Here is an 18508-nt window from a genome sequence, read left to right as displayed (position 1 = left end):
AAACAAATTTTAATGTAATGCAATGCAAAGTTTCAGGCAGAAAACTTGAAATACACCTGAAAATATTATCATTTCACTGACAGGAAAACCCTTGCAAACATATATTATATGAGCAGCATATTATCTTGACTATCAGCTTCACAGTCATTGCTTTTTTATATAATTTCTACAAAATTCCGTAACCAGTGTAAAGGTGTCCTCCTGAAAGCACAATTTCAAAGGTAAAAATGTTTGTGATTCATAATAAGCTTTTGTGATTTAAAATATAATATATTGTTGTACAAGAGTTCCACACAATACTCTCACTCAAACGACAAGAGAAGACATGTATAATAGAACAGATATAACAGAAGATATAATAGCAAAAAAACTTGCCTGGTAGCCTATTGAACACCCTTATAAAAGTTTACCACAGTAATTGGTATTTTTTTCCCATGGTTATACTCTGATTTGCCATATTTTTCAGTACACTTCATCATCGCTTATTTAAGCTTACCATCCTTGCCCTATTCTGTATTACACTTTGCTGTACCAGTCTATTGCCCCTTCTTCCTCTCCCTGGGTATAGAGGCACTTACAGTAAACAGGGCAGCCCAAGACCTCCAGGCGCATGCACAGGCTCCCGTTCCAGCTCTGAGGAAGAATTCGGATGTACCGAGCCACCACTGGCTCAACGAACTCTGAGATCACAGGCGTGTCCTTATCCACATTCCCGAGAAACAACTTCCCAGGGGCAAGAGAGAAAGAGACATCTATAAACAAACCTGGACTTGCCTTTCTGTCATTAAGTCTCTAGTAATCCCTTAAGGACTGGTGCTCGGGTGCTCATTGGAGACGCACTAACAGCCAATTGATTGACATGGGGCTCAGTCAAGGTTTGGTTGACTGGGAGTCCCTGATGGGCTGGAGGGGCATTTCTTGAGGCGCACCCAACCATAAAGGGAGGGGCTACGCTGAACACTCGCTCTCCTCCAAACACCTCCACATGTCTGCTGTGTGCATCCAGGTCTGGCTGAAGGATCAGCATTCGGCTGAAGAGAGGGATCAGTGACGGTGTCGTCCAGCCTGAACCTTAAGATTGTCACTGTGGATCGGGATCATCAGAACTGGGATGGCCGTGTGTATATCCAGGATCACCAAAGCCGAGATCGGCAGGCTGTGAACCAGGACGTGTGTTTTTGTGGATTAGGATGAGTTTATGGGATCCAGATACTGATCCCCAATTAGATAGCGCACAGCCCGAGTTTGGCCACCTTTTATTTTCTTTAGCTGTGTTTCTCAATGGATTTTGTTTTAGGACATTATTTTCACTGTGTGGTACCCTAGTGGCTGCCACCTACCACTGCACTGAAATTTAAATTGTGTAGATGTGAATAAATTTGCGCACCGGTGTGGCATGGCAATGCCAATTTATTGTCTCTGTGTCCTTGCCCAGTGAATACCCACAAACTTAAAAAAAAAATTATGAATGTCATTTTATCTTATTATGTTGCCCTAGATTTTCCCTGTTTAGACCATCCAGTCATGCTTCCCCACTGCGGTAAATCCGTGCAAATGCTCCGGCCAGGTGCCTGACTAGTAGGGTCAGCTATAGCATGCTGAAGACCCTTTTAGTCTCTCTAACCTGCTGAGCCCCTGCTACTCTCCCTGTGGAATCCCTAGGTCATGCCTGAGCCAGGTGAGTCATTCAGGGACCCCTGAGAAATTTAATCTGGCCTGTACACTCCACTTACCCACTCTACATAGCCGTCATGGATCACATTCCATGTGGTGCTGTCATTGCTGAAGGCCACAAAGTACGAGGTGACAAAATCGTTGCTGGAAGAATAAAATAAAAAATGTGTGTACATTGTCAACTATCATCCAAGACAGCATAGCAATTCTCATTTTAAACAGTATTTGTTATAAATATGTCACCACTCTCTATTTGTGAATACAGAGCTATTGGTAACATAATCACCAGGGCCTACAGTACATACAATGTATGCACATATATACTGTAAATTTGGGTAAGAAGGTGGTGATGCTAAAGAAATGGTTCTTTAATCTGTGCTCAGTCTTCACTGTTCAGGGAAAACAAAATGAACTGTCATTTTAGTACTTTTCATTTTCAACAATATAAAATATGTGCTCCAGTTGCCTGGGATATATGAATATTCCTATTATTTCCATATGTTAGCTGCATAGTAACAGAAGTTAATGTGAAACAGAGAGGCTGTATTGAGGTGCCATTTACCTACAAAGCATTCAGAATGTGAACTCTGTCATCAGCGAAGAATGACAACATTCCTTGCTAACCTAGTAGTGAAGATTGAAGCCCAGGAATCTCATTGTTAGGTACAATTATATAACTGGTTTACTTTCTACATGTATTTATACATATACACATACAAAGTATTTTAAAAATGCTGTTGTTAAAAAAATGCGTGGCAAGTGGTCCATGGGAAAAATCCAAACACCAAGGTGGTCCCTACATTGAAAAAAGTTGGGAACCACTGAACTAGAGCAACCGACCCATGGGTCCTCATCAAGATGGGACATACCTTAAGTATAAAGTCGGCTTGCGGTGGCCATCTTGGGAAAGGCAATCACTCAGGTGTTCCAAGTTGCATATTCGACAAAGCCAGTGTTTATCCATGGACACAATCGACTAGTGATTGGTCATGGATGATTGCCGGGGGTGTGGCTTGGACCATAAAAGGGAACTGTGTTGATCAGTGGTGGAGTTGTGTTTGGGGAAACACTGCCTGGAAGGACCTGCTGTGCTGTGCTGTGCTGTGCTGTGTTGTGCTGTGTTGTGCTGTTCTGTACTGTGCTGTTTACACTAGACTTGTGTTTTAACCCAGGATTCCAGGAAGTAGGAAAGCATGGATGCTGGGAGTGGAGCTCTTCTGGATGGATTAGAAAGCAGTGCCACAGTGAGCCTGCCAAGGAACGGGGCACTAGCACTTGAGTGAGACAGCAGCAGGAGGCAGACGTTTCTTTCCTGCCAAGAGCGAACATTTTTGTGTTTGAACGGGACTGTGGGGTACCTTGTGTTATGTTATCATGGATACCAAGTAAAACTTTGTTGCACCAAATACAGTGACTTTGTGTATTTTGTATATGCACCACAGGGACACAGACACATGCCAGCATATACTCATAAATTATGATAAATCTTATCATAAGACCTTAGCAAGTTTCATTACAATTGGATAAGCAGTTCTAGATATTTGCTGATATAAGTATTGTCACCCCCACTATATTATATAGCGACATACTATATCATGACAGATCACTGAGCAACCATTATTAATAGAATAATAAAAAGTTATATCATTGTGTTGCTTTTGCTGGTAATACTGGTTTGCTAATAGTCCCGTGTAGCAAATCTCCCTCCCGACCTGTGAGATTCAGAACTGGGCAGACACATGGCAAATGACATTTAATAGAGAAAAGTGTAAGGTACTGCACGCAGGAAATAAAAATGTACATTATAAATATCATATGGGAGATATTGAAATTGGAGAAGGAATCTATGAAAAAGACCTAGGAGTTTTTGTTGGCTCAGAAATGTCTTCATCTAGACAATGTGGGGAAGCTATAAAAAAGGCTAACAAGATGCTCGGATACATTGTGAAAAGTGTTGAATTAAATCAAGGGAAGTAATGTTAAAACTGTACAATGCACTAGTAAGACCTCATCTTGAATATTGTGTTCAGTTCTGGTCACCTCGCTATAAAAAAGATATTGCTGCTCTAGAAAGAGTGCAAAGAAGAGCGACCAGAATTATTCCGGGCTTAAAAGGCATGTCATATGCAGACAGGCTAAAAGAATTGAATCTGTTCAGTCTTGAACAAAGAAGACTACGTGGCGACCTAATTCAAGCATTCAAAATTCTAAAAGGTATTGACAGTGTCGACCCAAGGGACTTTTTCAGCCTGAAAAAAGAAACAAGGACCAGGGGTCACAAATGGAGTTTAGAAAAAGGGGCATTCAGAACAGAAAATAGGAGACACTTTTTTACACAGAGAATTGTGAGGGTCTGGAATCAACTCCCCAGTAATGTTGTTGAAGCTGACACCCTGGGGTCCTTCAAGAAGCTGCTTGATGAGATTTTGGGATCAATAAGCTACTAACAACCAAACGAGCAAGATGGGCCGAATGGCCTCCTCTCGTTTGTAAACTTTCTTATGTTCTTATGTTCTTATGAGGGTGCTAAGCAGCGAAAACAGAGTTCCTTGGACTAGAACTAGAAACTAGCTAGAAAGGGGGCGGAACTCCGGTGCATTAACGCATCGTTCTGGAAGGGAAACGAAGTGGCAGTCGCAGATTGGAGGGGTGGCTATACTCGTTTACTAAGCTGTCATGTGTGACGGCATGAAAGGGGACAGAGAGACACAATCTGTTCCTTCCCTTTGGTTTGTGATTTGAACTTGAAAGGACCCATGAGAGACCCAGTGATAAAACTAATTGTGAGTGTTTTGTTTGTTTGTCTATAATGATCTTGTTTGTTCTGGAGCTGTCACCAAGGGCCAGCACTAAGCCCGGAACAGCACTTCACTTGTGTCACACATAAACTTGTATCACCCACCACGAGCACTACAGCACGCACCCAGGACTGGTGATCGTGTTTGTACATTGTGGGAAAGATACATGTGTTATTATTTGGGATTGCAACCCGTTTATTTATTCCAGTTCATTACACATTATTGTTTATTGACTGGAGTTATTGTTTATTCACCAGACCAGGATTATAATTTAAAAAAAACCCTTTCCAACTGGATTACAACTCTCTGTCTGTTAATGACGCATCGCATCACTCCACCACTTTGCCACATCCTGATATTTGTTTCTCCATTCTAATAAGGTCAGTAGACCAATTTACTGGGTAGTCCAGTTATTAATAATAATAATAATAATAATAAATAATAATAATAATAATAATAATAATAAATAATAATAATAATAATAAACTTTATTTTGTATAGCGCCCTTAAAAGCTGTCATCTCAGAGCGCTTCACAATTATTAGTACTACAATAAATAAACAGATTATGCATTAAAAAACACAAGGAAATAAAACAATCATAAAAATCATAAAAACGCCTTTCTAAAAAAGTAAGTCTTTAAATTAACTTTTAAAACACTCAAAGAAGCCGAGTCCCTGATCTCTAGTGGAATAGAGTTCCATAATTTGGGGGCATAGCAACAGAAGGCCCTGTTGCCCATAGAGCGCAGGCGAGCAGGCGGGACACACAGCAGTCTGAGATCGGCAGAGTGGAGGTTGTGAGTGGGAGTGTAAAAAGATAAAAGATTTGACAGATAAGTCACAGCTAGCTCATGAAGAACCTTATATGTCAGCATTAAAATTCTAAAACTGATAGGAAGCCAGTGCAAGGCCTCCAAGACAGGAGTGATGTGATCTCTTGAGCGGGACCGAGACAAAATTCTGGCTGCAGAATTTTGAACAAATTAAATTTTAGTGAAGATGGTATTAGACACTCCAGTGAGCAGGGCGTTAGAGTAATCGATCCTGGAGAAAACAAAAGCATGAACCAGTTTTTCAGGTGCAGGTAGAGAAAGCATGGGACGCAGTCTGGCAATATCTCTAAGATGAAAAAATGAAACCTTGACAGTATTCAGCACATGCGATTAAAAAGCTTACCCAGGATCGAAAATCACACCCAAATTTTTCAGCAACAGACTTAAATTTAAAGCATTGTTTTTACCTAGCTGGCGGGGAGTACCTAACAGCATTATCTCGGTCTTGTCACAATTAAGGTGTCAAATAATTTGCAACATCCAATTTTTTATATCAGAGATACAGGCAGTTAGAGCAGAAGCAGCAACATTGAAATCAGATTTAGAATTAACATAGATTTGAGTATCATCGGCGTAAAAATGATAGTGTATGCCATGAGACCTTAAAATGTGACCGAGGGGAAACACATAAATACTAAATAACAGGGGTCCGAGGATAGAGCCTTGCAGGACATCAGAAATTACTGGCCCAACCTCAGAACTAAACTCACCCAGGGAGATAAATTGCTGAAGTCCTGATAGGTATGATCTAAACCAGTTACGGGCAGTGCCAGAGATTCCAAGTAAATACTCTAGTCTATCAAGCAGAATCTCGTGATTTACAGTGTCAAATGCCGCACTAAGATCCAAGAGGATTACAATTGATAAAGCACCTGAGTCAGCAGCCATTAACAGATCATTAGTGACTTTGACCAGGGCAGTCTCAGTGCTACGAAGATGCCGGAAGCCAGATTGAAAGGGTTCAAAAAGATTGTTAGCAATGAGAGCAAGTTTAATTGCCTAGTGACAGCTCGTTCTAGAAGCTTAGCTAGAAAGGGCAAATTTGAGATGGGGCGAAAATTATTAAGATTATCCAAAGCCGTATGAGGTTTTTTTAGGCACAGACATTACTGCAGCAGTTTTAAAAGCAACCGGAACCAAACCAGAACTCAGGGACTCATTTATAATAATTAACACCAAGGGGCAGAGCAGCTCAAAACAGCCTAAACATAATTTATCCAGCCTAAACACCAGAAAGACAGTACTTACTGTGTCTGAGAGTCTTTGCCCTGGGTGATCACTCCAGTGAATTTGGTGTTCCTCCTGGTGTCTACCTCAAACCAGTGCTGTGTTTCCTCGCTGTCAGCACACCAGGCCCCATCATTGTAGTCTTCTTCCTCTTTGCCAGCCTGAAAAGTTGACTTCATTTACCATGAAATCATTAAGCAAATGAGAGATTAACCCTTTGTGGTCCTATGTCGGACCAGGTCCAACACTACAATTTTCCCTTTCCAGTCCGATGTCGAACATCATCAAAAAGACGTCAAGCACAGGTCTCTAGTTGTTCTTTCAATAGCTGAGTGAGACCGATAGGAACCGAGATAAAATGAAAACAAGGGTTGAGTATCTGAGCAATACACATAGCCCCTGCACCACAGAGACAACACAGACACAAACAGAAGATAGCTGCTTCTGCAACCAGTGCCCAAAAAATCTCAGACATTTGCAGAGCTTTTTGAGATGTTATAGTAATAAAATAATGACTTGGATCGCATTATTGAGGAATTCGGTGATAAAATGAGTGATCAGGAGAGGATTTATCAGTATGCATGACTATGAAGAGGTGTGTGAAAAATACAGCGAACAAGGGGTGGGGCTTAATTGGAGATGCAGTACTGAGTGTCTTTTAGCTATGCAGTGCCTTTTAAACCTGTTTTACTCTGGAAAAATATATATTTTAAACAGAGTGTGTAAAATAAACAGTGTGTGTGAAAATAAATTGGACCTGACGTGCCTGACAAGCGCCAAATTAATTGACCACTAAGGGTTAAGATGGTGAACTAGTCCTGAGCTTTGTGCAGTGAGTGGTATGGAGTATGTACCGTATGGTAGTATCTCCAGCAGCCAGACCTAGGGATGTTGGATTTAAAACTCACTCAATCCAACCTGTGCCATACCTGCATATTTAGCCTGCCACGCTGTGGACCCAGGCCGTGCCGTAACATCGAGGAGGCCAGCAGCTGGTCATCTTCCACACGATGGGACTCCAAGCCAAGGGGCGGGCATTCTGGGGCAAACAGGTATCAGTCAGAATCATAATCCTTTCTTTACTGAACACTATTGAATATGCTGGCTCTCTGATTCCCAGCACTTAGCTGTCTACAGTTCATTTGTAGTTCTTTTAGCATTGCACTTCAGTGTAGAACTAAATACACCACCAGTGGAATGCAAAGACTGGTCTTACAATGGTGTCTGAGGCTGCCCTGCCCTCATCTCTTCCCATTAGCTCCTTTTAAGGGAAACACCTTTAGAAGAGGACCAAGACAAAGCATAGCAATGCGTATATCTGCACATCCTGCCAGAGTGTGTTCTGTGTGGAGTCAGATCTTCTTCACTAAACAACTATCTTTCAGAAGTCACCTGCATCTTCTCTGCACTATTCAATAACAACCTACAGCTCTGAATTATTTTAGATTAGCGGGCTTCCTCCAATGTCTAGACATCTTCTTACCCAGCAAACATAAGCAGCAAATGTATCCAAGCTGCAGAGGCCTGGAGGAGGGGGTTCAGCTCAGGCACCTGATTCAATAACTGTGACAAGATGAGGTGAACAACCCCAGGGGATTTTCCATCTCTAGCCTTTGGAATTGCAAAGGACAACGAGGTGCAACATAAGGGGCCCCAGCCAAGATCCCAACTCGGCACAACCTGGATAGAAACTATCAGGGTTAGGGTTGCATTATTCACCCTACATTCCTTGCAGTAGTACCCTTACCACTTAGAAACCAAACCATTCTGTAAAGCATTAAGAACTCAGTACTGGAGATCTGAGTCAACAAATTGAATACAGCATAGTAAGAGAGAGAACTGGAGATCTGAGGGCTAGGAAATCTAATCCAGAAAACAGAAATCCAGGAAATCCATGAACCAGCATCTCATTACAGTAATATAGCATTACTGTATTTGCAGGCAATCTGTGAGGCAACCAGGTCAGTATAATAAAGCACTGGGGGTCTGAGAGCCAGCAAGTTTTAGTTGACCACGCCTCGCCTGATCTGGTCGAGGGCTGTCTGTAATTTGTTGTTTTGGAATGCTGAACAGGCAAGAGCTAACGTCAGAAATAACAACACCACATCCAAGGGTCTAGGTGCAGTATTGACTTTGGATCCTTTTTGACATTTTAGGCAAGCTTTCTCTTTCCTAGGAACAACAAAAGACATGCTTTCTGCCTGTAGCTGCCATGCTGTCTGGGAACAAGTTTTCTTTGTCATTATCCAAAAAAAGTGCAAAACCAACCAGCTGCAGAGAAAGTTGAATGCATCGGTAGAATAAAAGCTGTAGTTTACTACTTCCTATCACCGCACTATCCTTATAATTATAACTTTGAAACATCCACAACCCTATAGAGCAGCCCTCCATGTTTATCTGACCCCTGACCTCCATCGGTGAGATGAGATTCAGGCTGTTGGTCTGACCCCTCCGTCAGTGAGATGAGATTCAGGCTCTTGGTCTGATCCCTCTGTCAGTGAGATGAGGTTCAGGCTGTTGGTCTGATCCCTCTGTCAGTGAGATGAGATTCAGGCTCTTGGTCTGATCCCTCTGTCAGTGAGATGAGGTTCAGGCTGTTGGTCTGATCCCTCTGTCAGTGAGATGAGGTTCAGGCTGTTGGTCTGATCCCTCTGTCAGTGAGATGAGATTCAGGCTCTTGGTCTGATCCCTCCGTCAGTGAGATGAGATTCAGGCTCTTGGTCTGATCCCTCTGTCAGTGAGATGAGATTCAGGCTCTTGGTCTGATCCCTCCGTCAGTGAGATGAGATTCAGGCTCTTGGTCTGATCCCTCTGTCAGTGAGATGAGGTTCAGGCTGTTGGTCTGATCCCTCTGTCAGTGAGATGAGATTCAGGCTCTTGGTCTGATCCCTCCTGTCAGTGAGATGAGGTTCAGGCTCTTGGTCTGATCCCTCTGTCAGTGAGATGAGAGGCTCTTGGTCTGATCCCTCTGTCAGTGAGATGAGGTTCAGGCTCTTGGTCTGATCCCTCAGTGAGATGAGATTCGGGCTCTTGGTCTGAGTCAGTGAGATGAGATTCAGGCTCTTGGTCTGATCCCTCTGTCAGTGAGATGAGATTCAGGCTGTTGGTCTGATCCCTCTGTCAGTGAGATGGGATTCGGGCTCTTGGTCTGATCCCTCCGTCAGTGAGATGAGGTTCAGGCTGTTGGTCTGACCCCTCCGTCAGTGAGATGAGGTTCAGGCTGTTGGTCTGACCCCTCCCTCAGTGAGATGAGATTCAGGCTCTTGGTCTGATCCCTCTGTCAGTGAGATGAGATTCAGACTCTTGGTCTGATCCCTCTGTCAGTGAGATGAGGTTCAGACTCTTGGTCTGATCCCTCTGTCAGTGAGATGAGGTTCAGGCTCTTGGTCTGATCTCTCTGTCAGTGAGATGAGATTCAGGCTGTTGGTCTGATCCCTCTGTCAGTGAGATGAGATTCGGGCTCTTGGTCTGATCCCTCCGTCATTGAGATGAGGTTCAGGCTGTTGGTCTGACCCCTCTGTCAGTGAGATGAGGTTCGGGCTCTTGGTCTGATCCCTCTGTCAGTGAGATGAGGTTCAGGCTGTTGGTCTGATCCCTCCGTCAATGACATGAAATTCAGGCTCTTGGTCTGATCCCTGACCCCTGACCCGTCGGTGAGTTGAGGTTAAAGTGTTACAGAACACTGCAGTGTTTACAAGAAACACTTTGCATTATCTTTGCTGTGTCCCGTGTTGCCCGTATCGCAACACTATATTTTGAAACACATTGCCAACTGTTTTGACATTTTTTATTACACATCATGGGTCATAAATAACCTGAGCAATATATTTCTCAACTTGTACTCAGCAGTGCTATTCAGGAGAAAGATAATTCCTGTTATAAGAATTGCAGTGTATCCAGATCATCTATACCCTTAAAATGGCAGGAGGGAGCATGGTCTGGATACACTGTGAAGCAAAATTATCTTTCTCCTAGCAAATGTTCCTGAGAAAAAGGTCTCTGTCCAGGTACAGGGTGGCAAGATAAGAAAGGTTTCCATACACAAGTGTGGTAGGATAGCTTGGGTGGATGAAGTCAGACCAGAAATGAAACCATAACAGGTTACATAAATACATAAAGTATTGTGGTGCGAGACACAAACAAGCTCATTTCTTTATTAAATAAAAAGGTTGAACAAAAACACAAACAAAAAGGCACGAAAACAAACAAAACAAACAAACAGAACACAGAACAAACAAGCCAGTATTGTGCTGGTTAAACCAGCAATCGTATCAGTTGTTTATTTTACTTTTACTCCTCCTCATGACTCACATTCCGCCTCTGAACACACCAACCTCTTTCTCAGCTGGGATCACCTTATTTATATACCTGTGACTGAAGCCTTAATTAACTATTTAATCATTGATTCAAATCATGGCTCCAGCCACATTCCCACGTTTTTTCAGCAGTATTCCACACACACACAAACCCACATCCCTGTGCTCACATACCAATATACATTAACTCCCCCATGATACATAACCCAAACTATAAAAATAAACCAAAAATACACCCAGGGGAGGGGGTACCCCGTCACAACAAGTCAGTTAGGTTTGTGAAGCTCCTTACTCTGTGGTGTAGTGTAGAGTGGATCCACTGGCTCTGGCTCGTTCTCCTCCTTTTTCTCTTTCTTTGGTTTGGCTGTTTGAACAACAAGAAGGGAAGGGTACGGTCAGCTATGGCACTGCTTTGGGAGTAGGAACCTGCTATGGGTGTAACGATGCATCGTGTATCGATGAATCCTAATACGTTCTTTACATACACCATCTCATAACAGAGGTATGTATTGTTTGTACCATTTGTACCAATAAGCAGAGCTTATTGTAGTTCACCAAGTGGTTCTTGAATAAAGAAGAAGTGTGTTTTATAGGTAAGCAATAAGGCACGACAGGGTGTGGGATATCCTCTAATATCCACACTCCCCGGGTGTGTTATAAGGATATCAAAGTATATCCCACACCCCGAAGTGCCTTATTGCACTTATAAAATGGATCAACCAACATTACAACCCCCCCCCCCCCAAAAAAAAACGTAAAAACATGTTTTAATTAACAAAAAAAGTATTTTTTATTAAATATCCTTCTACCTCTGCCTGAACTTAGAAAAAATAGTCCCTTAAAACATAAAAAAATAAAACCAAAAATGCATTAATTAAAAAATAATTTCAGATGTTGAATTGAACATCGCCATTGAAAGTGCAGTTTGGATTTGTTACACTTCTTGTAATTCTTGGTTTATTCATTACATTTTAAAGTAAAATATTACTGCCCAAGACTGTCTTTAAATCAGGCAGACTCTTCCTCACAAGACCTGCAATAGTATCAGGTGGGAGTGCATTTTATTTATTAATGTATTTATTTATCCAAATATTTTGTGAAAAACTGAAAGTTTAAGAGGTATTTTATTTTCAAAATGGGATAGGGAAACACCGTAGTTCAGGGAGAAGGAACAGAGCGATCAGAATGGCGAATTTTTAATTTATTTGAATACTTACTTTTTTTTTTTCACTACTTTAATTAGCCATTGGTGTCTGATTCAGATTCATTTAATATCTCATGTACACTTCGATTTCCGAAAAGTTCAACATTTACATAAATCTCGTTGGTCATATTTATTGCGATAAATTCCTATGTGTGCCGTTTTTGTTTTTAAATTCTAGTGTATGGTTATCTACCAGTGATTTGCCCGTTTTTGAAAAAAGTGCTGACCCATGGTGATATGCTGTAATATCAATACCCCATGTGACCTGTTTTGACCAATCAGGATAGAATATTTAAAATACCCATTTTATAATTGGAATTAATGCATAGTTTCCCCAACTAATTTATTTTTTGTCTTTTAACAAAATAGCACTTCATTAAATAATCATTTAATCTCATTATGCATCATACAAGTAGGCTATCACTTGTATTGTGATATATACTGTATCGGGGCCAGCGTATTGCTGTATGGTATTATATTGTGACATTAGTGTTTGGAATATTCATGACTATACTGATTAACATGCCTCGAGACACCTTCTAGCACCTTGCAAAGTCCATGTTGTAGCATGGGCCTAACCTGATATAAAGTACAGGTCCTAACAAAGTGTCCAGGCAGTGTACTGAATGTACCTACTCCTCCACTCTATCCCTCAGCACAGAGGCGAATACCATATTCCAAGCAGTGCTGAATGTACCTACTCCTCCACTCTATCCCCCAGCACAGAGGCGAATACCGTATTCCAGGCAGTGCTGAATGTACCTACTCCTCCACTCTATCCCCCAGCACAGAGGAGAATACCATATTCCAGGCAGTGTACTGAATGTACCTACTCCTCCACTCTATCCCCCAGCACAGAGGCGAATACCGTATTCCAAGCAGTGCTGACTGTACCTACTCCTCCACTCTATCCCCCAGCACGGAGTAGAATACCATATTCCAGGCATATGGAGAAGAATACAGTATTCCTTCAAATTTAAGACGCCCTTGAACTTAAGACACAGCCCAAATTTACCAACCTCAATTTGACAAAAAAATAAAACATCAAATAAATATTCATTTACAAAGATGCAACCTCAACCTCACTCACTTACAGCATCACATAACCTGGCAACAGCAAGCATGACACAACACGTCACTACGTCAGGCAACATGTAACCCAGCAACCACAACAGCATTGATCGCTTTGCAAACACAACAGTCAGAACGTTATGCACACTACCAACTATCAGAACATAACATATGTATATGGGACATTACCCACACCTGTGCTTTTCTCCCAGTTTGTGAACTGTGGTATTGCTTGGCAGATCAAAAAATATGTGAGTCTGATCAGCATTTCCGATCTGTCCAAGCTGGTACTGGAAGCTAATAACTGTTTGAAAATGGCTGCCTGTACGTCATGGAGGATTCAAGATCGGGCAGTAACATTTTGGTTTGTTTTCTCTCAGCAGTAAGTCATGTTGCTGCTTGTGTATTCAGGCAGTGACGTCTTTATTTGTCTTTTCTCGGCAGTCCGTCACATTGCTGTTTGTGCACTCGGGTAGTCACTACTATAAACAAAAAATGGTCCAGAAAATGCGTCTGATCCCAGCTGTTGTTTTTATCATGTTTCTTACTTTTACCTTTCTCCTCCTCTCTCCTTCTCCCCTCAGCTTCCTCCTCTTCCTTCTTTCCTGTGGGGTAGGAGGAAACAGAGCTTTGTTATAGATCGCAGATGTGTTGTTCTCTCATCCTCACTTTTACAGTTTGGAAGGTAGACGTCCAAAATGTACTTGACTAAATGTTTGCATTCCTTACTCAATGAAAGTGCAGTAAGAACAGTCAGCACAACTCACATCAGTCTATCTAAATACAGAACTGATATCATTTACTGTAGATTATTCAAATACAATTCTGGTGTTTTTTTACAGGCTGAATACACTAAAACAATATGCACTGCTAGAGTTTTCAAAATCTTTGTGGTTTTAATAAAGTAATGGATCCAATTACGCTATGTTTTCTTCACCCTCAGTGTTTTTTTTATTGCAAGCTATCATGGAACACAAGTTTTTAAATTCTGTGAGGTACGTACTGTCTCCATAGTCATACTCATCCAACCATGTGCCTTCCTCTGGAGGAGGGGTGGGTTCCTCACGTTCCACTGCGGAGAACGGAAAACAAAATGCTGAAAACTACCTCCCAGTCCCTGAACACTTTGCCATATTACCTCCGTCCCTCCGCTCTGACTGCTAAGACACTGCATCCCAGCCTTCATCTCAAGGCCAAAGTGTCTCCTAGTACCACTGCTCCAATCAGTAGGGCACACTGGGCCTTCCATGATCCTCAGATCTACTACCATTATAACAGCTTACTATAATAAAAGCACAACAGAGTTTCACAAAGCATAGTAAAAGTAGGCACCCACTAGAGGGGAGGCATGCCTTGATTTAGTCTTTTCAAATAACGAAGATAGAATAACTAAAACAGAGGTCAGAGAACCACTGGCAAACTCAGACCACAACATGGTCTCATTTGAAGTGTTTTTTAAATCCTCAAAAGTAAAGACTAAAGCTAAGGTTTACAATTTTAGAAAAGCAAACTATGAAGGCATGAAACAGAGACTAACAGAAGTAGATTGGAGTAAAATAGAGAAAACACCCACAGAAGAAGGATGGTTGTTCTTCAAAAACATAGTACTAGAGGCGCAAAACAATTATATCCCTAAAGTAGACAAATCTAAATGTAAAACTAAATTGCCAAAATGGTTTAATAGATCAATTAAAAAAAATATTCAGCGAAAAAAGGCACTTTACAGAGCATTAAAAAAGGACCAAAAAGAAAGTACACAGAAAGAGTACACAGATCTGCAAATGCAAGTCAAAAAGGAAGTTAGAAAGGCCAAGAGAGAAATAGAAATGAACATTGCTAAGGGAGCTAAAACCAATTCCAAAATGTTTTTCCAATATTACAACAGCAAGAGAACATTCAAAGAGGAGATTAAATGTTTAAGAGATACAAATGGCAAAATCGTAGAGGAAGAAAAAAAAATAGCAAATATGTTAAATGATTACTTTTCACAAGTTTTTACAAAGGAAGATACTGACAACATGCCCCACATGTCATCCAGTTCCTATCCAGTTTTAAATAACTTTAGCATAACTGAGGCAGAAGTGTTAAAGGGACTAGGAGCTCTTAAAATAAACAAATCCCCTGGGCCGGATGAGATCCTCCCAGTAGTACTCAAAGAAATGAAAGAAGTAATTTACAAACCGCTAACCAAGATCATGCAGCAGTCTCTTGACACAGGGGTGGTACCGACAGACTGGAAAATTGCAAACGTAATACCGATCCACAAAAAGGGAAACAAAACTGAACCAGGTAACTACAGACCAGTAAGCCTGACTTCTATTATATGCAAACTTATGGAAACTATAATAAGATCCAAAATGGAAAATTACCTATATGGTAACAGGGTACTGGGAGACAGTCAACATGGTTTTAGGAAAGGGAGATCGTGCCTAACTAACTTGCTTGATTTTTTTGAGGATGCAACATCGAGCATATGGTTTATTTAATTCCAGAAAGCTTTTGACAAAGTCCCGCACAAAAGATTAATTCTCAAACTGAACGCAGTTGGGATTCAAGGAAACATATGTACATGGATTAGGGAGTGGTTAACATGTAGAAAACAGAAAGTACTGATTAGAGGAAAAACCTCAGAATGGAGTGTGGTAACCAGCGGTGTACCACAGGGATCAGTATTAGGTCCTCTGCTATTCCTAATCTACATTAATGATTTAGATTCTGGTATAGTAAGCAAACTTGTTAAATTTGCAGACGACACAAAAGTAGGAGGAGTGGCAAACACTGTTGCAGCAGCAAAGGTCATTCAAAATGATCTAGACAAGATTCAGAACTGGGCAGACACATGGCAAATGACATTTAATAGAGAAAAGTGTAAGGTACTGCACGCAGGAAATAAAAATGTACATTATAAATATCATATGGGAGATATTGAAATTGGAGAAGGAATCTATGAAAAAGACCTAGGAGTTTTTGTTGACTCAGAAATGTCTTCATCTAGGCAATGTGGGGAAGCTATAAAAAAGGCTAACAAGATACTCGGATACATTGTGAAAAGTGTTGAATTTAAATCAAGGGAAGTAATGTTAAAACTGTACAATGCACTTGTAAGACCTCATCTTGAATATTGTGTGCAGTTCTGGTCACCTCGCTATAAAAAAGATATTGCTGCTCTAGAAAGAGTGCAAAGAAGAGCGACCAGAATTATTCCGGGCTTAAAAGGCATGTCATATGCAGACAGGCTAAAAGAATTGAATCTGTTCAGTCTTGAACAAAGAAGACTACGTGGCGACCTAATTCAAGCATTCAAAATTCTAAAAGGTATTGACAGTGTCGACGCAAGGGACTTTTTCAGCCTGAAAAAAGAAACAAGGACCAGGGGTCACAAATGGAGTTTAGAAAAAGGGGCATTCAGAACAGAAAATAGGAGACACTTTTTTACACAGAGAATTGTGAGGGTCTGGAATCAACTCCCCAGTAATGTTGTTGAAGCTGACACCCTGGGATCCTTCAAGAAGCTGCTTGATGAGATTTTGGGATCAATAAGCTACTAACAACCAAACGAGCAAGATGGGCCGAATGGCCTCCTCTCGTTTGTAAACTTTCTTATGTTCTTATGTTCTTAACCCTCCCTCCCTCCCAGTCCATCAGCTCTAACCACTATGCCACACTGCTTGCCGCCTTGTCCCACAGCTCTAACCATCAGACAACCCTGCTTCAGATCCCCACATTTCTAACCACAAAGCCACACTGCTCCCTAGTCCCTCGGATCCAACTACTAGACCATCCTGCTTCTTACTGGACCACACATTTTCATAGTCTATCAACTCTACGTTCCCCCCTCTGCTTCCAGTGTCTCGGCTCTAATGTCTAGCCCCCTTCATCAGTTCTACAGGCCCTTGTGTGGCTGGCACAGCTGCTGTGTACCTGTTGGGTAGAGTCTCCAGTCCTCAGTGTAGGGCTCACTGAAGTCCATCTTTCCGTCAGTAGGGGGCTCTGGAAGCTCATCTGTCAGGACAAAATCACACACCGCACATTGACAAAAGCATGGCATCCCTGCGAAAAATACCCAGCCGCTCATGGTGTCCTGCTGACCAGCAATAGTTTGAAATGAATTGGAGCACACAATTACTGCTTTAGGTAATAGCACCCAACTGGTTAACAAAACTAAGCAATGATTTATAAATAAATTTCCTTATAGTTTTGAAAGAAGCACCTGTTATACTTTCAGACAGTCTGATACACTTGCACTTCCCAGGTTATTTAACTTCAGCAATGCATTTTGGGATCAACACATGAGAGTTGACAATGACAGGAGGAGAGTGTTTTGATTTCATAAATTAAAGAATTTGGTGACGTTTCACAGGGGTAATGCGAACAGTTTGCAAAACGAAAATCGCCAGTTTCAGCCTGAGCAAGCAGCAAGTCAAATAGCATTGCTTCTGTGTGGATCAATCACTTACTGTCTCAAAAGATACATTATACTTTGTTATCTGCAGCTTATCTGTTCACAGAGTGATAGAATTGTTTTCTTGAAAATAGATTTCCCTTTATAAGGACTCACTCCAGAGTGTTTGTAACAGTTTAGGAATGTAAGTCCTAGCCAAAGCCAGCATTACAGTGAGTGCGTGTGAATGGAGGGACAGCGTTAGTCAGAGCAGCATAGGGTATTTTATTGGGAAGGAGCAGTACAGCTGCAAGAAAGTGGAGGACAAGCAAATAGTCTACAATACGCCGGCAGCATCGTTCATAAATCAGCATCACAGGTTTTAAAGCACTAAAGGGAACCTAAGCAGAATAAAACAACCCAGATGTAGTAACATTAATGAATTGGAGATGTGGTTGAGGACTCAGTCAAAGAAAAGTATTCAAATCAAAATATATTGGAGCACCAACTAAACAGAAAACAAAATCTAGCGAGTCCTCATTCTCACCTCCAGTGGACTTCAGATATCAAGAATCGGACATGTATTCTATTAGATAAATAATCCCATTCTCACAGTAAAGAAAGAAACTGGACTTTCAATTTACAGCTAAACAATCACACAGGAGCCATTCTAGATCTCCCCCACCCCCTCCCCAGTCCTATGGATGGAACAGCAGTGGTAACACATGTGAGCTATAATCATTATATGCCAGATACACACCACTCTGTATATGCTACACTTTAAAAATGTCACTATAATAATTATATGCTGGAAAATATTTTTAAAATATAGTGTTACACGTCTCCCCATGTGTTGCTACAACTGTTTAAATAATGTACTTGTCATTTTTCTTTTCATTGGTAACATCCTGACAGTTTTTTATACTTATAACTTTAAAGACTATTTCAAAGATCTTTTCAAAATGGTAACTCTTGTGCACTGGGGTTTACAGTTAGGGTTAGG

General features: G+C 41.3%; 2 protein-coding genes across 6 annotated transcripts in view; one reads left to right on the top strand and one right to left on the bottom strand.

Annotated features, from left to right (window-relative positions):
* The window catches only part of rnf122 (ring finger protein 122), a 241334-nt gene that overhangs the window by 61535 nt on the left and 161291 nt on the right, over positions 1 to 18508 (top strand). The window lies entirely within an intron of this gene.
* LOC121303071 (inactive carboxypeptidase-like protein X2) overlaps positions 1 to 18508 on the bottom strand; it is a 79417-nt gene that overhangs the window by 15044 nt on the left and 45865 nt on the right. For 4 of the 5 annotated variants that reach the window (XM_041233485.1, XM_041233484.1, XM_041233488.1 and 1 more), the window contains 8 exons: positions 17046 to 17126; positions 14128 to 14196; positions 13679 to 13729; positions 11142 to 11213; positions 7463 to 7572; positions 6555 to 6706; positions 1734 to 1818; positions 579 to 723 (listed from right to left, as the gene is read on the bottom strand). In XM_041233485.1, coding sequence (XP_041089419.1) covers positions 579 to 723; positions 1734 to 1818; positions 6555 to 6706; positions 7463 to 7572; positions 11142 to 11213; positions 13679 to 13729; positions 14128 to 14196; positions 17046 to 17126 — 765 coding nt within the window. The remainder of the gene's footprint in view (positions 1 to 578; positions 724 to 1733; positions 1819 to 6554; positions 6707 to 7462; positions 7573 to 11141; positions 11214 to 13678; positions 13730 to 14127; positions 14197 to 17045; positions 17127 to 18508) is intronic. The other variant, XM_041233486.1, reaches the window with a different exon arrangement.

Source organism: Polyodon spathula, chromosome 31 (genome assembly GCF_017654505.1).
Source record: "Polyodon spathula isolate WHYD16114869_AA chromosome 31, ASM1765450v1, whole genome shotgun sequence".
In the NCBI taxonomy this organism is placed as follows: Eukaryota; Metazoa; Chordata; class Actinopteri; order Acipenseriformes; family Polyodontidae; genus Polyodon; species Polyodon spathula.
This window is presented reverse-complemented; position numbering and strand designations above follow the sequence as displayed.